Source organism: Hydra vulgaris, chromosome 08, assembly GCF_038396675.1.
Source record: "Hydra vulgaris chromosome 08, alternate assembly HydraT2T_AEP".
In the NCBI taxonomy this organism is placed as follows: domain Eukaryota; kingdom Metazoa; phylum Cnidaria; class Hydrozoa; order Anthoathecata; family Hydridae; genus Hydra; species Hydra vulgaris.
In genome coordinates, this window is record NC_088927.1 from 5,135,519 (window position 1) to 5,155,982 (window position 20,464).

Sequence of the window (20,464 nt, forward strand, 5' to 3'; positions counted from 1 at the left end):
TTTTCAGTTCTAATAAAAAAGTTGATTTTGGTCCCAAAATGAGGATAAACCGTTAACACGATTATTTATCATAGGGTGAACTTTGAAATTTGTATAGTTGTTTTATAACAGTGTAAACTACAATCTGAGCCGTTTTCACGTTCAAACTATCAAGACTTGCAAAATTACAGTCATTTTCATAAGAAGTGGTGAGTTTCACAGTTTTACTCGCCTATTCAAAGTTTCATAAGTACAAATCTGAATAAGTTAGACTCTTCAATGAGGGTCATTTTGTAGCTATATTATTATAGTAACGAACGTTTGTGGTAAGTACTTTTCTGCTATAATAAGTAGATTTGGGATAGCGTGTCCAAGTAGTTTAAACACTCATTAACATTTTGCGTTTGGTCATGGAGGCATTATTCTAGCGAGAGTATTGACTTAATTTCTGAAAATTATTTTTTTTAGTTATGCTAAGTGCATGAATAATATTTGAAAACAAATTGGGATGGAATTGTACTAGACATAACTTGCAATAGAGGTGTTATAATTCTATAACATCGTTGCTAAGAGTAAAAATCTATACCAACATTAAGTTAAATTGAAATAACCTCAATTTTTTTCCATTGGTTAAAAAATTAAGATTCTGTGATAAATTTTGATCTTAAACGCAATCCTAATTAAAAAAATGAAAATTTTAAGATTTTTACCTTTTTAATTGTATAGAAGTACCTTAAACGTATTACAACAATATGGCCTTGTTTTTTAAATTGTTCATAACCAATATGAAATAAAGGACTATTTTCAATATAATTTTTATATTGATAATTTAATACTCTTGATTGAAAAACCTTATGATATTCATTTACAAGATGTTTGATTTTATGTTTTTCAATTAAAACTTTAAATACTGCAACTTTAGCAAAACCGCAAGTCAAAGGATCGACAATAGACTGCTCTGTCATAATAAAAGTGAAGTTGATTGTATTATAAATCTTATCTGAAAACAAAATGTTTTTTACTTGTTCTTTTGTATTCATAAAAATATTTTTTACTTGTTCTATTGTTTTCTGAATTTGCTTAAGAAATATTAGAATTTGCCCGCTATAAACCAAAATAAAAAGCGTCTATAAACCAAAATAAAAACTCATTTAAATAAGTTAGATTTTATCCCAATAATAAACCGAGAAGGTGGATGCTCTACTTGGTCAATCAAAAAGACGGCTAAGCATTAAAATGTAACACAATAAATATATATTTTAAGAGCTACTATATATACACTTGAACATTGGGTTTTAAAATATAACATAAAAAAAGTAATATTTAAACATCTCTTCGTAATAAACTCTTATTTAGATAATTTTTATTAATGAAAAAAAAGATTTTTTTCTCAAGCTAAAAAAAAAAAGTAGCTAAAGGTAATAATGTAAACACGCCAGCGTGAACGTTTAACCTATCAGCTTAAAAAGCCATTGAAATTCTTTGTTAATAAGTACAAATTTTAATTTTTCAGAAATAACTTTATAAAGATCAAGAAAATAATTTTTTTATAATCAATGAAAAAATATAGCATTGCCAAAGACTATAACCAAAGTCAATATTAATAACTTTGCTAATAAGACTATAACCAAAGTCAATATTAATAACTTTGTTAATAAGACTATAACCAAAGTCAATATTAATAACTTTGTTAATAAGACTATAACCAAAGCCAATATTAATAACGAAATGTAAGATAAAAGCTATAACCCAGACAACTACGATGAAGGTCTATCAGGATAAATTTCTCTCAGTTGATGATCCATCAGTTTTATAGAAAAATCTTGCATTGCGGGTAAAACCAAATATTTCTAAAAAAATTTTTCTGTTAAACATTTGCTAGAAATTTATAGTCTTTAAAGGTAAACTTAAGAGGTGAAGCTGTATATTTAAAATTTTGAAATAATTTTACTTAATTATGCAAACTGATTCTTTTATTACCTTTTTTAATTGTTAAAAAAATTTCATTTAAATGCGTACAAACTTTTTTCCAAATGTTCAAACAGTTGACCGCCCGTATTACATGAATTATAAAGCATTATTTTAATATAAAATAAGACTCTTTTGGCGACAAAATTCTTTGAACATTTTTTACCTCTCCTCAGACCTCTATACGAAATTAGGCTAAACATGGTTGTATCTAGAGATGGGAAACGAACCGAACCCGAACCGAACGAACCGAACTAGAACCTTATCTACGACAGAACCGAACCGAACCCGAACTTTAGTTGTTACTAAACCGAACCGAACCCGAACTTTAAAACTGTTGTGAACGAACCGAATCAAACCAACTGTTCTTGCCCTAACCAAGCTAAATAGAGGCTTGAAAAAGTGAAAATTTTGCAATTCGCACATCACTACAATACATAACATGCTACATTACCTAATGTGTAACATACATAACATAATTCATTACCTAATGTATAACATACCACGAGTTTAGAATTATTTTGTTCTATCTCTCATATTAGGTGTTGGAAGAAAATGAGTTAGTAATTTTAGTAATTAATAATTACTAAAAATTAAAAATTAAAATATATTTTAATTTTTAAATTTCTTCTAAATAATTTGTTTAAATCAAAATTATTTAAAGCATAAGTTATTATTTCTTTAAAAACTAGCTAAAATTTCAAGTAATTTTTACTTTTAGAAAAAAATAAAAAATTTTCTCCCAATGTTTAAAATGGGAAATAGAACAAAATAATTCTAACCTCGCGATAAGTCTACAATTCATAACATTACCAACCAAAATGGAAATGTTGTTTCTAAACATTTGCAATATTGAGGTGTTGTTAATGTTCTGAGTTTTTATTCATATCTTAGTAATTAATGATTGCAATAATTACATAATATTGTAGTAATAATGAGTAACAGTAAATTAACTCGTAAATGGACTAAAAAAGTGTTGGAGAAATTGATAACAGACGGAGCGGCTCGCTTAGTACCTGCATCATGGACAAAGAGTGAATGCTGGACACGCTTCCGTTGCGTTGAAGTTGGGGATGAGGTTTGTAGCTATACTTACTGCATATAAAATTATTTAGTTTTATAAATATTTCAATAAATCAATAATCACCTGCATCTCTCAGGCATTGCATATTGCACACAATGCCAAACTGAGCAGTATTCAGGTTTGATAATTAATTGAATATCAAATGCTAAATAGAGTCAATTGACCTTAGTTATAATACACTTTATTTGATTTTTGTATAACTGTGAGTAATCATGTTTGATCAACAGGTTGTCAAGGAGTTTGCTGTTTGTAAGCAGTGTGGATTATGGTTGTCAGTGCCAAGTGGTCATACTACAACTTTACAAAGACATAATACATCACACATCAATAAGATCAGTTCAGAACCTGGACAATTAAAAATGACAAGCTTTTTACCTAAAAAGACAGAGGTTAATAAATATAGTTTGCGGATCTTGCTTTTTCCTATTTACTGTTTTAACTTTTCACTTGCTACCATTGATAGTAAAATATATTTGTTACAAGTTGTTAGCAATATTTTAGAAATACAATGTTTTTTGTAGTACAAAAAAAAATAGGCGATTATGTATTGCTATGTGTTTAATGTCTATTGTTTATTGCTTTATACTTTATACGGGCACTGCCCGTGACAGCGTGTGATGCATTGCAATTCTGGAAAGACAATGACCGTGAACATAAGCTTCCGACGATGGCATTGATTGGTAGAAAGTTGTTGGCTATTCCTGCTACAAGTACTGCCAGTGAAAGAGTGTTTTCAGTGTGTGGGGTGACGATGAGTGAGCGCAGGGCTCGCCTAAACCCAGAAACATTGGAAATGCTGATATTTCTCAAATACAACATGCAGCCCTGATTACTAGACTGACAGTAGGCTACTTAAGCTACCGTTATCTGTGTTCAGAAAGTTACTGCTTTAATGTTTTGTGCACTTTAACTGCAGCTATTAGCAACTGCATTGTTTTTTGAACTTTTGAAGTTGCAGTATAAAAGCATTGCAAATTATTATTATTCAAGTTATTTGCAATGCTTTAACTACTTAATATTACTTTAATTTATTTGTGTTTTATCATTGTGGATGTAAAGCTTTGTAACTAATAAAAAAACAGTTGTGTTGATACCGAACCGAACCGAACCCGAACTGTGCTTAAGGCCGAACTGAACCGAACTCGAACATTAGATATAACCGAACCGAACCGGACCCGAACTTTAAAAAAAGGGTTCGATTCCCATCTCTATTCGATTCCCATCTCTAGTTGTATCTATAAAGTTAATTAAATACCTTGAATTCTTCCTTCAGCTTTTTTTCTATCCAACTGGTGAGATAATTAAGTCGAACTTGTTTTTCTCCAACTTTAGGAGATGCAGATATAAATATGGCAGGGTTACCTCGAAATCCAAACCTAGAATCAATTAAAAGTGGTTGATAATATAAAGACCCATCAAAGAGACAATTTTTATGTCATTTTTTTGAACTGTAAAATTTTTAATAGTTTTTAAAACATAAAGATTTGTATATTATATAACCTGTTTAATACTTAAAAATTTGCTAAAAAAAATGCTAAAGCTGTTAAGAAACAATTTAGACAACTTATAACGCTTCGAACTTTAGACAAAATTAAACAGTCGTTTATGTATTCCTTTTAACGTATTTTATATGGGTGTTATTTATTAGAGCTGACAAATTTGAAGCTAATGACATCTTCAACATTGCGAAATGATGTACGTACGATGACGAGGTTAGTAAGATTTTAATTTGATTAATTACAGTAACTAAATTATTTAGCTCCTGCTTGTCTTTTAAAAAACAAAAGAAAACCTTGTGAAAAATAAAGAACATTATTAGGAGTCTTTTTATTCTAACAAGAGGTAAAAAAAAAAAAAAAAAAAAAAAAGATAATAATTTGATATAATAAAATGATAAATTAAAAGAAATTAAAATCCAAAGTTTTAAGAACCTTTTACAAATATGCCAAGAATATTTTATCTCAGTTATCATTAATCTGCAAAGTATCTGTTTACCTCTCAAATGTAACACAGGCACAAATCCAGCATTTTTTGATGTTTGATTTAGTTACCTTCCTAACATAGAACAAACTCAAATTTATATGCTAATGATTTGCAAAAAATTGCGATGCTCGATGTAGTTAAGGCAATTTTAAAATATTATAGCGTCGGTATGATATTTTGTTGACTACGACATATTTCCGTTAAATCTGTTAATTACGAAAAGACGAGAAAAATTAAAATGATAAATTTTGCGGTATCAAAATATAAATATTTATAGCGAAAAAACCCAGACCGAAGATTCTTTTTTTTTTTTAAAAAAAAAACCTTTTTAAAATCACAATCGCTTGTCCACATTTTAATAAGATTTTAAATAAATACGTTTTTTAGGTGAAATGAACATTATAGTTTAACGATATGATCTGTTCTGATCGTTTATTAGCAATTTTTCTAAATTATAAGCTCTTTCATGGTCGGAATTCTAGTATTTTATATATATGGGGTTTTTTGTTTTGGCATCATAAAATCTTTTATAAAACGTATAAAGAACATTTTGCACGCCTGTTATCAAATGCTCATCTAAAGTTTGCGCGACCAAATTATTTGCTTTAAAAACATCTTAAGCTACTCTGAATGCATATCTAATACGCATTATACACACATTTGTGATAACTAGGTAAGTTCTGTTCTTCTCATAATGGCTACTAGGGATGTCAAATTTTTAATGAATTTCTGAACTCAAAGTTGCTACATATTGTTTTTTTCATTCTTTTACGAAGGAAAATGCAACAAATTTATCTCAAGAGTCAGCAAGTTACAGTAGCAAAGAAGTGGAGGAAGCTTTTGTCTAGGCAGGATATGGGTATACCAACATAATACATACTGGCGGGCATGTGTATACTGACAAAGAATTTGAAATAAATAGACATACTGGCGGGGCATGTGTATACTGACAAAGAATTTGAAATAAATAGACATAGACAGCTCAAAACAGAGTCTTAAAGCAGTGTGGCTCCAATTGATCTAGTGATTTCAAGGTACTTGCTTTTTTGCTTGGCTGCATGGTTAAGATTTTGTTACCTAAATACAAAGTTGAATTGTTTGATAAGAACTCATTTCTCGATTTCACTAATCACATCTAACCTGATAAAGCAAACAAACAGGTTGTTCTACTGCTTGATCAAAAGTGATATCCTGTATAGGCTCATGTACAGCTTGCGGTCCAGACAACATACCTGTTTTAGTTTTGCAGAAGTGTTCTCTGAAGTTGTTGTCTATACTTTCAAACTATTAGCAAGTGGTTATCAGAGTCTTGTTTTCCAGCTTGCTGGAAAGCGGCATCTTTAATCTCTATTTTCGAAAAGTCTGGAGAGCGATCTGATTTGTCTAACAACCATCCCATTCGTCTTCTTACTATCATCAGTATGGTTTTTAAGTCTTTAATTAGCAAACACTTAATCTTTCATCTTAAATATAACAACTTACTTTTGGATCATCAATATGGATTTTGATCTTTTTGTTCTACTCCTGATTTGTTAAAGGTAATAACCAATAGGTTTTATCGTGCATTAGATAGATGTGGAGAGGTTAAGGCTATCGTTCTTGACATTTCTAAAGCATTTGATAAAGTTTGGCATGCTGGTCTTGTAACATCTTTAAGACTATTGAATCATTCCTTACCAATCGTTGTATGAAAGTTGTCCTTGACGGACAGAATTCTTCTTTATTTCATGTAAATTCAGGGGGTCCTAAAGGTTCTATCCTTGGCCCTATACTTTTTTATTTTACATTAACGATCTCATAGAAACTCTCCCATTTAAGGTGGTATTGTTCACTGATGATACTACCATTTATTCTTGTCTTAATAAGAAACCAACACTATCTGATTGCTTGGATGAGGCATTTGAGCTTGAAAAGGATCTCACTTATGCTACAGCATAAGGCACTCAGTGAGTGGTGAACTCTAACTAAGATAAAATTCAAATTTTTTCAGTTTATTGTTATTGCAACAATCTAGACCTTCCTATATTTATGAAGGGTAATGTACTTGATTAGTCACACCCCCTTTGTCTTCTAGGATTAACTCTTACTTCCAATCTATCTTGGAAACCATAAATCAAATCCATTGCAAAATTAGCATCTGGTAACATTGGATCTCTTTATCATGCTCGCCACTTTCTTAGATTCTATTCTTTTTCTCTTTAAATCTCTAATCTGTCCTTGTATGGAATATTGATGCCATATCTGAAGTGGATCTTCAAATGATGCCCTTTCTCATTTAGACAAGGTGTAAAAATGCATTGTAAACATAGTTGGACCTGCTCTTGCAACCAATCTTCAACTTCTGTCACATTGTCGTAATGTTGCTTCTCTTCCTCTTTTCTATAAATACTATAATGGGTGCTTCTCTAAAAAGATAGTGTTTCTTGTGCCATTTGCTAAAATTCAATTTCGTGTTACATGTCATTCAATTTAGTCTCATCCTTTTACTGTGACTGTTACTAAGTGCTCCAAAATATTTTTTTTTGTCTTTTTTTTTTTTACCTCCAACATCAGATCTTTGGAATTTTCTTCCTTTATCTTGTTTTACTGATTCATATAATTTGCAATCTTTTAAGCCATTTGTTAATCGTTATCTTACTTTACAAACTTCATTTTTTCTTTTAACTTCCAACTCTAATTGTGGTTGCTTGGAGCCTTGTTTTAAGTAAAGATGCTTAAAAACAACAACTATACTTTCTTTGCTTGTGAAGCAAGGCTGATGATGATCATTACAAGAAATCTCATTGGCTGCCATAAGTGGACATACAGTAAGGATTGTTTAATGTTAACTAGTAGAGTCTAACAAAGTCTTTTTACCTTTACTTAACATGAAACTATTTTGAAGATTTTGAAGAAGCTTTACAAGAAATTTTTCTAAAGCTAAGCAAAGCCCAAATAAAAGCAATATGAAGTCAGAGTGAAACTAAAAACAGCAACAACAAAAGTTGAAAAAGAAGCTTGGTGTACGTTTTGTGATGTAGGTTGTGGATTCCTAGATAATTGCAAAGATCCTTATTACAAACAACTGGTTGCAAATCTTATTGAAAAATTCATGAAACTGGGTGTTCGTATATTCATAAAGATTCATATGTTGCATTCACATATATATTTCTTCTCTGAAAACATGGATGATGTCAGTTAGGAGCATGGTGAGAGATTTCATCAGAAAATTCTAAAAACGGAAAGTAGATATTAAGGATGACGAGAAACTGCTGTTATGGAGGATTATATATGGTCTCTAGTCAGAAATAATGAAAGTATGCACTCAAGATAATTGCTTTTATCAAAGCACTTCTAATCTTGATAGAAAAAATTATATTGTAATTGTAAGTTTAAAAATGCTTATTTTAAAGAATTGTATTGCTTCTTTTTGTTTTCACTAATACTAAATTTCCTATACCTTTCATTATATGAAAAAGTTTTATTTGCTATGAAATTAACCTTATGATAAGTGGTAACCTTATGATATGAAGTGTGGTTGTGGTGTAGTGGTAGAGTGCTTGCTTCATAAGCAAGAGGTTTCAAGTTTGATCTCCACCACGTCCCTGGTAGTACTGCACTCAATTCGTTTCTCTGCGCAGCGGCCTTGTTTGTCAAGGTTCATGTTTTGGAGTTATAGAGTTTAGAGAGGGTTATACCACAAATAAATAGCCTTCTCGCCTGTAGTGGCCTTCTCAGCCTTGAGGAGGTGAATTAAAAAAAAATAAAAAAATAAAAAATAATAATAGAATAAATTGATAAAACTGACTTTTTGAAAGAAAATCTGAAAGGAGAAAGAAAATCCTCACCTATATCAAGAAAAAGTGAAATTAAGCATAAATAAAAAAAATAAAAATATCAACTGTCAAAACAATGATCATTTTTGAATTATGTGGCAAAATAAATAAATAAGAATTGAAAAAAAGTGGGTAAGACCTTTCTTACATTGCCTAATCAAGAAAATGACATAAAAGAAACCGTAGTCATGTCAACAACTATGCTAAGGAAAATTTTACTAGAAGATTGGAGGTTCGTAGAGTTGCAGGTGGTCACTTATCTGACATTCTTTTCTATTATTACCTGCCATTTCTACTTGAATGTTCATAAAAATTTGTGCTTTTGGTGATTTTGGTTTCAAATTTAAACACATTGTATATAACATGAAAAGCATATTTAGAATGGTAATCTGCTGACAAACAGTTTTAGCGAGCTGCAAGCTTCAGAACATACACTGACTGATATAAGTTTTTTACATAATTAGCCTTCTTATCTGCAATGGCACCTTGGCCTTAGAAAGGTGTAATAAAAAAACATAAGGAAAAAAGATACAGCATAATTGTAACTGCAAGTAAAATCATAAGTGTTTCATAAGCGTAATTATAAATGTAATAGTAAGTGTAATGTATGTACAAGTAATTGTAATTGTAATGTATGTATGTGAAATTGTATATAGTAATATAGTATATTTGTAATATAGTAAATATGTATATAGTAAATTGTATGTATATAGTATTATAATATAGTAAATTGTATTGTTAGTGTAATTGTAAGCATAACTCTTTTATAATGTCACATTTAAATAAGAAAATTATAAAAACCCATCCAATCCACATAAATTGAGCCATGAGTTTAAACATAAAAATTATTTCTCAAATTTTTTTTATTTCAGTGTTAATCTAATTATTGTAAAGTTTAATTTCAGTTCATTTAAATTTTTTATTTTGTATTTAGTTGCATTTTGTTTTGAATTTTTTTTTTCCCCACCTTCAAAGTAGTTGAAAGAATTTGTAAGTGATAAAATAATAGTAAGTAACTAGGGTCCAGTCCCTGTCCTTGGCTGAAAATAAGACTTTTTGCAAACCCGGCTCGAGCCCTGGCAAATTTATAAGATTTAGCAGGGGTTGATAGCTGGGGCTAGAAAATTTTTTTTAAATACTTTATATATTATAATTTTATGGTTACATTTACTATTTGTTAAATACTGGCTTATATTTGTATATTTTTAAACTCTAATTTACTTCCAACAAGATTGCAAGCAACCACCATTAAGTTATGAGTTACTTTAAATAGAGAATAAGTAAAAATACTAGAAAATGGTTAACTGAAGACTTAAACAATTGTAGTTTGTATAAAAAAGGAAAACATGAAGATAGGTAAGAGTTATAAGATTTTTACAATAAAAGTTTTTACAGCATGAAGGGACAGATGCAGCAAATAAATGAATTTTGTTGTCTTACAAAAATTTTGAATTTTAAGTCCAGAATTTAAATCCATAAGTCACTGTAAGCCTTAGGCTGTTACAAAAGAGAGATTAGATTAAAAATCAGCTGCTTGTTCAAAGCAATTAAAAATAGAGCCACTTTAGATGTAAAATTTTCATAAAGATCAATAGGAGCAAAGATAGAACCTTATGGTACCCTTAAAGTTACTTGAAATAAAAAATAGTGTAGGCCTTCAAGAATAACTTTAATACTGCAGTTATAAAAAAATAATTTAATAATCTTAAAATCTTTACATAAAAAAAACTAACAACAGAGTGAAGACTATTGGTAGTATAGTTGGAGAAGTCAAAGTGTTTTCTAGAGTTTGAAAAATTGGAACCACTTATTTAGCACATTTTAAAAATTTAGCAAAAATTAAAGAGAGTTCTGGAGAACACTTTTTAAAAACTATGATGGAAATTTTGTCTGGAACACAAACTAGTAGAAGTTTTTAATTACGAATTACCTTTAGCATTGGAAGCCAGAATGATTTGGATGTTTAACAATAGGTTAATATGTTTAACTGGCAGTAAGAGTATGGGCATTAGATTCAAATTATTAGAGTCAAAATAAAGTAAGTCATTAGAGTCAAATTAAAGTAACACTTCTTTGCAAATCACTCTGCATTATTCTGGGGAGAAGTAAAAAAATCAGACCCATAAATTAGAGATTAAATGTTAGATATACTTTAGTTAATGACACTGATGAAGACTAACCAAATCCCAGAACCTCACATCTAAGATAAGATACAAGATTTAGTAAACTGAGAATAACAGAGCTTAACATCAGACAAGACCTTTTTACATTGGCTTCTTGGAATAATAAAAGGCCATTTGTTCTTAAGAGAGATGTTCTTGTAAAAAAGTTGTAAAAAATGATTAAAGTTTAATAAAGCAACAGGTCAAGATGGTGAAAAATGTGGGGTAGAATAAGGCTTGACTTAAAATTGAAGATAAGGAATAAAAGCTTTTAAACTTTTATTCCAGATAGAATAAAAGTTTCCGTGATGCACTTTATGCATACATATTATGGATATAAATATACATGTTTGCTATTTATTTAGATGTTGGCATACAATATCCTTACATATTTATATAATCTTTAGTATTTATATGGTGTGGTATTTGCTGAATAAGAAGATGATCAGATAATGATCATGATCATAATGATGTTTAAATATGCATATATATATAAAAACTATAACATGAATTTTGAATAAAAAATATACTTTAATATGTACAAATGTTTATGGTCACAAACCCGGCCCTGCCCCTGCCCCGGCTATATTTTATCAATCCGGGCCCTGGGCTCAGTCAAATATCAAATCCAGGCATTTACCATCACCCAATATTACCTATTTATTTGATTTTACCTCAGACAATTGGTATTCTGAAAAAAAAGTAAAATTTAGCCAAGGGTCCATTTGGTTACTACCTACAATTCATTAAAAATAGCCAACTTAGTTGAAGATATCTAACTACATATACTATATACAGGACTCAAATTAAGCGTATTGCGATCTTAATTGCTTTTCACACCATCATGATTTGTTTGTTTTTAAAAAATAAATATTTTCGCAACTTGTTTTTTTTTCCTCTAATTTAGCATTTCTTTTCTTGCCATTTTTAAAAGTAATATTTTTGTCATAAAGTCATAAAGTATGTCACACTAAATTTTTCTTTTGAATGCAAGTATCATCATTTACTATCTTGCGCAGAGATTTTTATTCAACATAAAGCGCTTTTGAATTTAAATTACTTTAAATCTCTGCATGGAAGCCAATAGCATTTTAAAATTATATTTAGTTTGATTTACTGAATGGATAAAGTACATCACAGTAAATTTATATATAAACTAAATCAAAACAATCAGTTAATTTACTAAAGTAACTTACAGTTACTCAACTAATAAATTTAATTAATATACTCACAAAAGACTCACAAAAGTTAGTCATACAAGTGTTTCTATTTATATTTTGTTAACACATAATATAAGCTTCTAACTATAAATAATATTAACAAGAAATCTTTTAAAAAATATGAAAAACCCAAACCATCTTTTTATATTTTAGTTTTATTTAAAGCAATATCAAAACATTTTTTCTATAAATACGGTGCTTGTTCAATAATAAGCTTTAACAGTCAATAATTATAAACTTAATAGCAATTATAAATAATTATAAACTCAATAATAAATATATATTATAAATAAACTCACAAAAAAAAGTTTTTTGTTTCTTGAAAATAGTTTTAAGAGTAAAACATTTTTGTGCAAACGTTAAAACAGTGATTATAGCAAATGTTAAAACAGTGATTATTGCAAACGTTTAAACAGTGATTATTGCAAACGTTAAAACAGTGATTATTGCAAACATTAAAACAGTGATTATTGCAAACGTTAAAACAGTGATTATTGCAAACGTTAAAACAGTGATTATTGCAAACATTAAAACAGTGATTATTGCAAACATTAAAACAGTGATTATTGCAAACATTAAAACAGTGATTATTGCAAAAATTAAAACAGTGATTATTGCAAAAGTTAAACCAAAAATTAAATTATAAAAAATTTAAACTTAAATAAAATAAACTATTTTACTTTTGTTCAAAGAAATTTAAAAAAAAAAAAAAAACTTAAGCATATACTTAAAACTTGAGGAAATATAATTCGATTTATTTGATAAAATTTTTTTTGTTCACTTTTTATTGCAAAACAATCTGAATGAAAACATCAACTTAAAAACCATTTGAGTGAAAAAATTAATTATAATTGAATTTTTAATAGTGCGCTAGATCAAGAAACATTAAATTATAAAAAACTCAGTTTGCAGTTTGTTTTATTGTTGCTCTTTACAAAAATAATTTAATACTCTTTAAAAATAACACATGAACTTTTTTTTTTTTTCTAGACTAGATTTGTTTGAATTAATTTGAGCCCTGATATATATACTTATACATAACATATATAAAATACTACCTATGTCTAGATTATAGGTATGCGTTTGTAGAGCTTAGGTATTGTCTTATGTAGTAAGCGATCGGGGTTGATATTTGACCGGGGCCGGGTTTGATAAAACATAGCTGGGGCCGGGTTTGTGACCGGGGCTGCATTACTATTGATATTTCTTATAAATATATTATTGTTATTTAAAATTCATGATATATTTTATATTAAGGTATATATCATCTCATTGTCATCATCATCATCATCATCATCATCATCATCATCATCATCATCATCATCATCATCATCATCATCATCATCATCATCATCATCATCATCATCATCATCATCATCATCATCATCATCATCATCATCAAGCATACAGTTGATGATGATGATTAAGATGATTATTATGATGATGATGACAATGATTATCATCATCATCTTAATCATTGGCATCATTATCATCTTCTCCGATACACACTATAAATATAATTACTACTCTCATACTCTCTCTAAGATCATTGCTTCTTTTCCTATCTTTTAAAGACACCATATATCCATCTGATCTACTTTGTTCTTTCTTATTTGTCATTGTAAATATTTATGAATTATATTATATTTGTATATATTATTTTTGTGACTTTTTCTTATATTTTCTTAACTTTCATAACAAATTTTAACTTAAAGAAAAAAAAAAAAAAAAGCAACAACATCAACAAAAATCCAGCCCCGGCTAGTAACCCCTGCAAATTGTGTTTGTTTAGCCGGGGCCAGGTTTGCAAAAACCTCTGCTTTTAGCAGGGGCCAGGGCCCCGGTCACTTACTAATCTTATGCAACTAAATTTCAGAAACAAATTTAAAACTAAACATTACCAAAGTCTATTTGATGGGGGCGGTGGTAAATTAACTGCCAAATTGCCCTTCAAACTTTGAATTTCAACTCTAAGTATAATTGGCATTTTACGAAATTTTTCACATACTCTAGTATAAGCTTTTTTTGCAAACTCTGTCTCGGCAACTCGTTTCGCAATCTTTGATTTAGCTAACCAAGAGACGAGTCCAACTAATCTTTTACCCGGGTTACTTTCTAGAAATGCTTTGGTTCTAAAAAAAAATCAAATTAAAAATATTTATCTCTTAAAATTAAACTAAGACTAAATTTTTATAAAAATAATCTTTAAAATTATTTATATTATTGTTTTTTTTTTACTAATTATTTGAAACTTTTGTTAATTTAGTTTTTTTTAAAGATTTGAAATTCCTTTTTTTTTAATTTTTTTGTTTTTGAGTTATTAGATTTGTTAACATATTCATACATGCCATTTATAACAAAACATGTTATAAATGGCATGAAAATTATATGAAAATTATTTTGAAAATTTAATAAAAATTAAAAATTTTTTTTTTTTTTTTTTATAGAAGAGTTCAACAAACTTTCCTGACAACCACATAGCAACATGAGTAATCAAGTACACTTTCGTTGTTTTACTTTATTTTATTATTTTTCTTTTTGTTTCCACTTTTTGCTTCACAAACTCTTATTTTTATTTTCCTACAACCATTTTCTACAAAATACAATTTTTTTATTTAAAAGTTTTTGGAACTTTAAAACTTTAAAGCTTTTTTTTGCCCTCCTGATATAGAAATGCGCGCTTTAAATTTTAGGAAAAAGAAAAAAACAAAGAATAATGAAAGATAAGATTGCTGCTCAATGCCAAACCCTTAGTCGATGTAGCAGCAGACTATAAGATAGTCAATATATGTACTGAACCCCTTGCAACATCCTGTTTTTGTATGACATCAACAGTGTGCGCCTAATGCTGCATTTATATGTATATATATATATATGTATTTATATATATATATATATATATATATATATATATATATATATATATATATATATATATACATATATATAAATATATATATATATATATATATATATATATATATATATATATATATATATATATATATATATATATATATATATATCAGGCCTTGTTAAGAAGCGTTATGCAGCTCGCATTTTTCCTGCAAAAAGGCGATTTGCCTACGCGTTCAGCAGTTTTGCGCTACGCAAAAACTTTTATCTTTAAGAATTTTTAAATTATCTTTTGATGTTGTTAACATGACGTTTATTTAGAAGAAAAAAAGTCCTAAGTAAAAGCATTTAACAGCAATTGTAAACTAATAGATTTTTTGTTAAAGAAACAGTTTGTTTAATAATTTTTTGTTGTTGTTAAAAATTAGTTAAAAAAAATAAAGTTTTTTAAGTTTTACCTTAAGGAATTAAATGTAAAAATTCCTTTTAAATATAAAAATTATTTTTTTTCATAATAGTTTAAAAAATGCACGATTTATTTAAAAGTAAATATTTTATTAATAAAATATTTTGTTTGTTTTAATTGTTTGTTTATTGTATTCAATAATGTAAAGTTTTAATGACGTTCGTTTAATATATGAAAATAAATTATGATCACGAATATGTTATCGGTAACTAATAATTGATTAAAAACATTTTTAAAAAGAGTTTAAAAAATAAACAAGAAAAAATTTATTAATAGTTAATAAAACAACCATAAACCAACTGTAAAAATATAAGAAAATAAACAAATATTATTTTAGGTTTTATGAAAAAAATATTTTTTTAAAAATAAAATTTAGTTTATATTTGAAAAAAATAATAAAAATGATTTTTCAAATAGGAACTTAGACTTATTATGAATCATTACTTAAAATGTTATGTCTTGGTTAAGTAAAAATAACAGACATTTTGCATGTAAGGTAATTAATCTCGTTTAAGTTAAAATACATAACATAACTTTAAAAAACTATAGGGGTATATATATATATATATATATATATATATATATATATATATATATATATATATATATATATATATATATATATATATATATATATATATATATATATATATATAATTTTTGGGCCCTCCCAGCCCTTAACGTGGGAGCAACAAGTTTATAAAATATTTATTTTACTATTTTTATCTTAATTTCTATTTATCAACAAATTCCAAATTTTATGCAATAATCTCTAATTTTTCAAAAGCTATGACCATATAAAGTTTTAACCCCCCTCAATTTGAGGGGGCTGTAAACATTGCAGGGTCATAAAAACTGAACACTAAGAGATTATTGCATGAAACTTGAAATTTGTTGATGAATATAAATTTAGATAAAAATAGTAAAAAAAGTATTTTATAAACTCATTGCTCCCACATTGAGGGCTGGGTGGGCCCAAAAATTAGGTTTTTTGCTCCCAAACTCCTATCACCCCAATTATTGCAAAACATTCTTTTTTGATATAATCATAAACATACAAAAGTTTGGAGCTCAAACATCTAAAACTCAAACATCTAAAAATACAGTGTACACCACTGTATATATATATATATATATATATATATATATATATATATATATATATATATATATATATATATATATATATATATATATATATATATATATATATATATATATATATATATATTAGGGTGATTCTAAAAACAACTTTATTTGATATTGTCTGCTGCCACCCCCTAAATGTGTTCTATGTAACAAATTAATACTAAATTTAAAAAATTTTTGAATAAAAAAAAATTTTTGGGGTCGCTCAAGACCCTTAAACATCAGATGGGTCCCTAATATTTTTACAAAAAGTTCTTCAAAAGCATATAATGTTGGGTCTCAAAAGAAGTGAAATTTTATAAAAATTTCAAAAATAGTAAAAAAAATTCATGGAAACACATTATAAAAGTTTGTTTAAAAAAACTATGAAAATATCTACTTTTTTATTTCTAGTTAAAAAATGGTAGTTTTTAAGCCATAAAATTTATACTAGTAATCTTTATATAAAATGATTATTATTTTTAGAACTTTTATAAAATTTCACTTCCTTTGAGACCCAACACGATATGCTTTTGAAGAACTTTTTTTTTTCAAAATATTAGGGATCCGCCTGATGTTTAAGGGTCTTGAGCGACCCCTAAAATTTTTTTTATTTAAAAGTTTTTTAAATTTAGTATTAATTTATTACATAGAACACATTTAGGGGGTAGCAGCATACAACTTCAAAAAAAGTTGTTTTTAGAATCACCCTAATATATATATATATATATATATATATATATATATATATATATATATATATATATATATATATATATATATATATATATATATATATTACAAAAAAATACATGGGTTTGAAAAAACATATTTACTTATGAGTATATAGCAAGTAAAGAAAAACTAACTTCAATAATTATATTTATTGAAATTAATTTATATTTTATAATAAAATAGTGATATTAAAACAAACCTTGGATCTGACATAACTGTAGTATCTGCTTCTAAGCTTGAATCATGCGAATCAAAAGCATCTAAATATACATCAGGAATTTCATCATGATAAACACTGTCATTTTCATTTCCATCTTCAAAGTCGTTTGAAATATCTGACATTTTAGTAGCGGTATTTCCACAATTTTCTTTTACAATTCCAGAAATTAAACCACTGTAGTAGTCCACATTTAGCTGAGTTTCTAATGTCAGAGTAAAAGAGCCTTTATAGGAAACTTGCAAATCAGACCAAACACCGTATTCATCAAGAACAGGAAGAGATCCTTTGTGAATAATAGGAATATTATGTCCACAATTTAACTCAGTTAATTTTATGTCCATTATAAAAGGAGGAGTACTGATTTTGCTTAAACGAGACTGAATTTTTTGATGAAGTTTATCAATCCAATAATTGTCATGCCAAAAATCCCAGAATGCTCTGCCAAGGAAAACATTGAGCCATGCTAAATGTGGTTCAACCTTTTTTCCGTTAATATTTTTTTGCATCAAGTGTTCACTTTCAGTAATGAGTTCTACCATGTAATAGGGATAAGATTTAGCTGGTTGATCCAAAGTACATTTATTTTTTATATCATCAAATGTAACTTGATGTTTTAAAGGAAAAACAGAAAGCTGAATTCGATAAAACCAAAATTCCTTTTCTCTGCCCGTATTTACAAATAAGTAAAATAACTCCTCTTCAGTATTTAAAATTAATTCATTTTTGTTGTTATCACAACTGCAGTTATTTAATACATCATTTAAATTTGATGTGAGTTCCTCTAAAGTTATTTTAATTTTTCTCTTTTTAAACTCACCAATAGGAACAGAAAACTTCATTGGGTATTTCTTATTCCACAAACGCCGCATTGGTAAGTCATCAGGCTTTAACTCAAAACAGCATTTAGACAAATCAAAATGATATTCGTGTTCAAATAAAAATGCTGGATCTTGATCAATAACATTTCCATTTTGCCCTTTGTTATTTCTCTTTGGTTGAACTAAAGGTTTATCTGATTTGCCTAAAATATTATACTGACACATAAATATATAAAGAGTATTTTCATGTATCGCAACATATGCATCTTTTAGATTAGATTTTTCTAATAAATAATCCCAATATGTATCTGCAACTTGTAACCAACCCTAAAAGCAACTTTTTTAAAAATATACAATAATAGCTAAGGTGTGTATGTGTGTTTGTGTATGTGCATGTATTTGCATTTGTGAATTAATTTTATTATAAAAAAATATTTTTAAAAATGTTTCTACTTTTAAATCTTTTGGCTTTAGTAAAACCTCAGGTTTCGGAACTCTATTGATTCCTTCAACAACTTTTGCACTTTCTTCAAAATAAAATTTCAATTCTTTACGATATTCTTGAATACTTTCAATTGAGGGACACAATTTAATAATTGAAAAGCAACAGTACAAATAAGATATAAGAGCTCCAGTAAATATTCCACTTAAAAGTTTTGGGTAAAAAGACATCATGTATGCAAACATTATTAATGAAAATCCAAATAGTTGATAAAAACTTACATTCATAGTTTGTTGTGGATACAGGTTATCTTTTAAATCTTCATGAACACAGAGTTCAGTAAGTGCATTAATTTCTAAACTACTCATAAATAAGTCTTTATTTGTTGTACCTGCAGGTACAACACCTGAATTTTCGGTATTTTGTGTCACAGTTTTGTTCTGTGAACTTAATAATTCAGAAAATGTTAAACGAGGAGATTTAGGTGCTTTGGAATTATCTATTTTATCTTTCTTTGGTGTAGGTGGTTGATCTGGAGGGATCTGGTTACGAAGTTGACTACTGTTTTGATTTTTAAAAAGACGACTTTTAGAGCTTTTTTCATTTCGATACGTATGCTGGGAAGTTTCAAGCAAAGGCAAGTGACTTTCATCTGTTGTCATAGTAGATAAACTTAAAGGAAAATTTACTTCTGAAGTATTTTGTAATATTTTAAAAGAATTTAGAATTTGATCATCTTTATGTAATTGATCCGAACCATCAAGAGATAAGCGTTTATTGTAATACTCTTTAGACTTAGATATATAATTGTGCAACTGTCCTTTAAGCCAATGTGTTTTGGTAGTTTCTTCTTTTTTATGAAACAACAATTCATTATTGACATTGTTTTTATTGTCAGAATTTTCATACCCCTCAAAAGAAGAAGAAACACAATTTAAAATTGACGAATTTTGTATATTTTCTGATTTAGTTTTATCAGTTATTACATTATCAGAAATTAAACTATCTGGTTTTTCTATATTTGTGTCTATAGTTTTTGAAACTTTATTTTCTAAAATAACATCATGATGACAATTATCTAATAGCTTTGAGCAATCACAACCATGTGTCTTATTAGAGCTTTGATTTTTATTTGAAAATTTGTATGCTGAATAGTTTGAGTCTTGATTGATATTAACTAATGATCTAAATGTCTTTTTTAAAGGCATATGTTTGTTCACAGCTTGTTGTTGTTCATCATCAAAAGATTTTAGATCACTCATTGATATTGACATGACTTAAAGTATTAGCAATTTGATAATTTTTATTTTGATAACGCTTAATTTATTATTAAATCAATTTTATTACTCTTATATAATTATACTCTAATTTTAATACTCTATATTTATTTTAAAAAAACAAACATTTTTATTTTAAATATATTTTTAAAATAAGTTTACACAATTAACTTCATTTAAAAGAAAAAAAAAGAAAAAATATACAAATATGAGCTCATTTTATCATACTTTGAGTATATCAGCATAGGTTAGTAAATGCGCAAGTTAAAATAAAATTTATACACAAATTTATTATTTACTACCTTACTATA

At 27.6% G+C, this 20,464-nt stretch overlaps 1 protein-coding gene across 1 annotated transcript; it reads right to left on the reverse strand.

Moving 5' to 3' along the window:
• Positions 1-1,210: 1,210 nt before the first annotated feature.
• LOC100206017 (testis-expressed protein 2) lies at positions 1,211-20,257 on the reverse strand. Its single transcript, XM_065802452.1, has 5 exons — positions 18,888-20,257; positions 17,596-18,761; positions 14,113-14,343; positions 4,287-4,407; positions 1,211-1,829 (listed from the first exon to the last, which is right to left on the reverse strand). Exons 1-5 carry the CDS (start codon positions 20,148-20,150, stop codon positions 1,737-1,739), a joined length of 2,874 nt encoding a protein of 957 aa, XP_065658524.1. The 5' UTR covers positions 20,151-20,257; the 3' UTR covers positions 1,211-1,736.
• Between the last annotated feature and the right edge of the window lie 207 nt (positions 20,258-20,464).

What these genes read in the sequence shown, in the direction of transcription:
- LOC100206017 (XM_065802452.1), bottom strand. Translation starts at nt 20,150, where the DNA reads ATGTCAATATCAATGAGTGATCTAAAATCTTTTGATGATGAACAACAA. An exon ending in TAAAGCCAAAAGATTTAAAA is followed by an intron (nt 18,762 to 18,887) that starts GTAGAAACATTT and finishes AGTTGCTTTTAG; the next exon opens with GGTTGGTTACAAGTTGCAGA. An exon ending in AGCTGAAGGAAGAATTCAAG is followed by an intron (nt 1,830 to 4,286) that starts GTATTTAATTAA and finishes AAATTTTTTTAG; the next exon opens with AAATATTTGGTTTTACCCGC.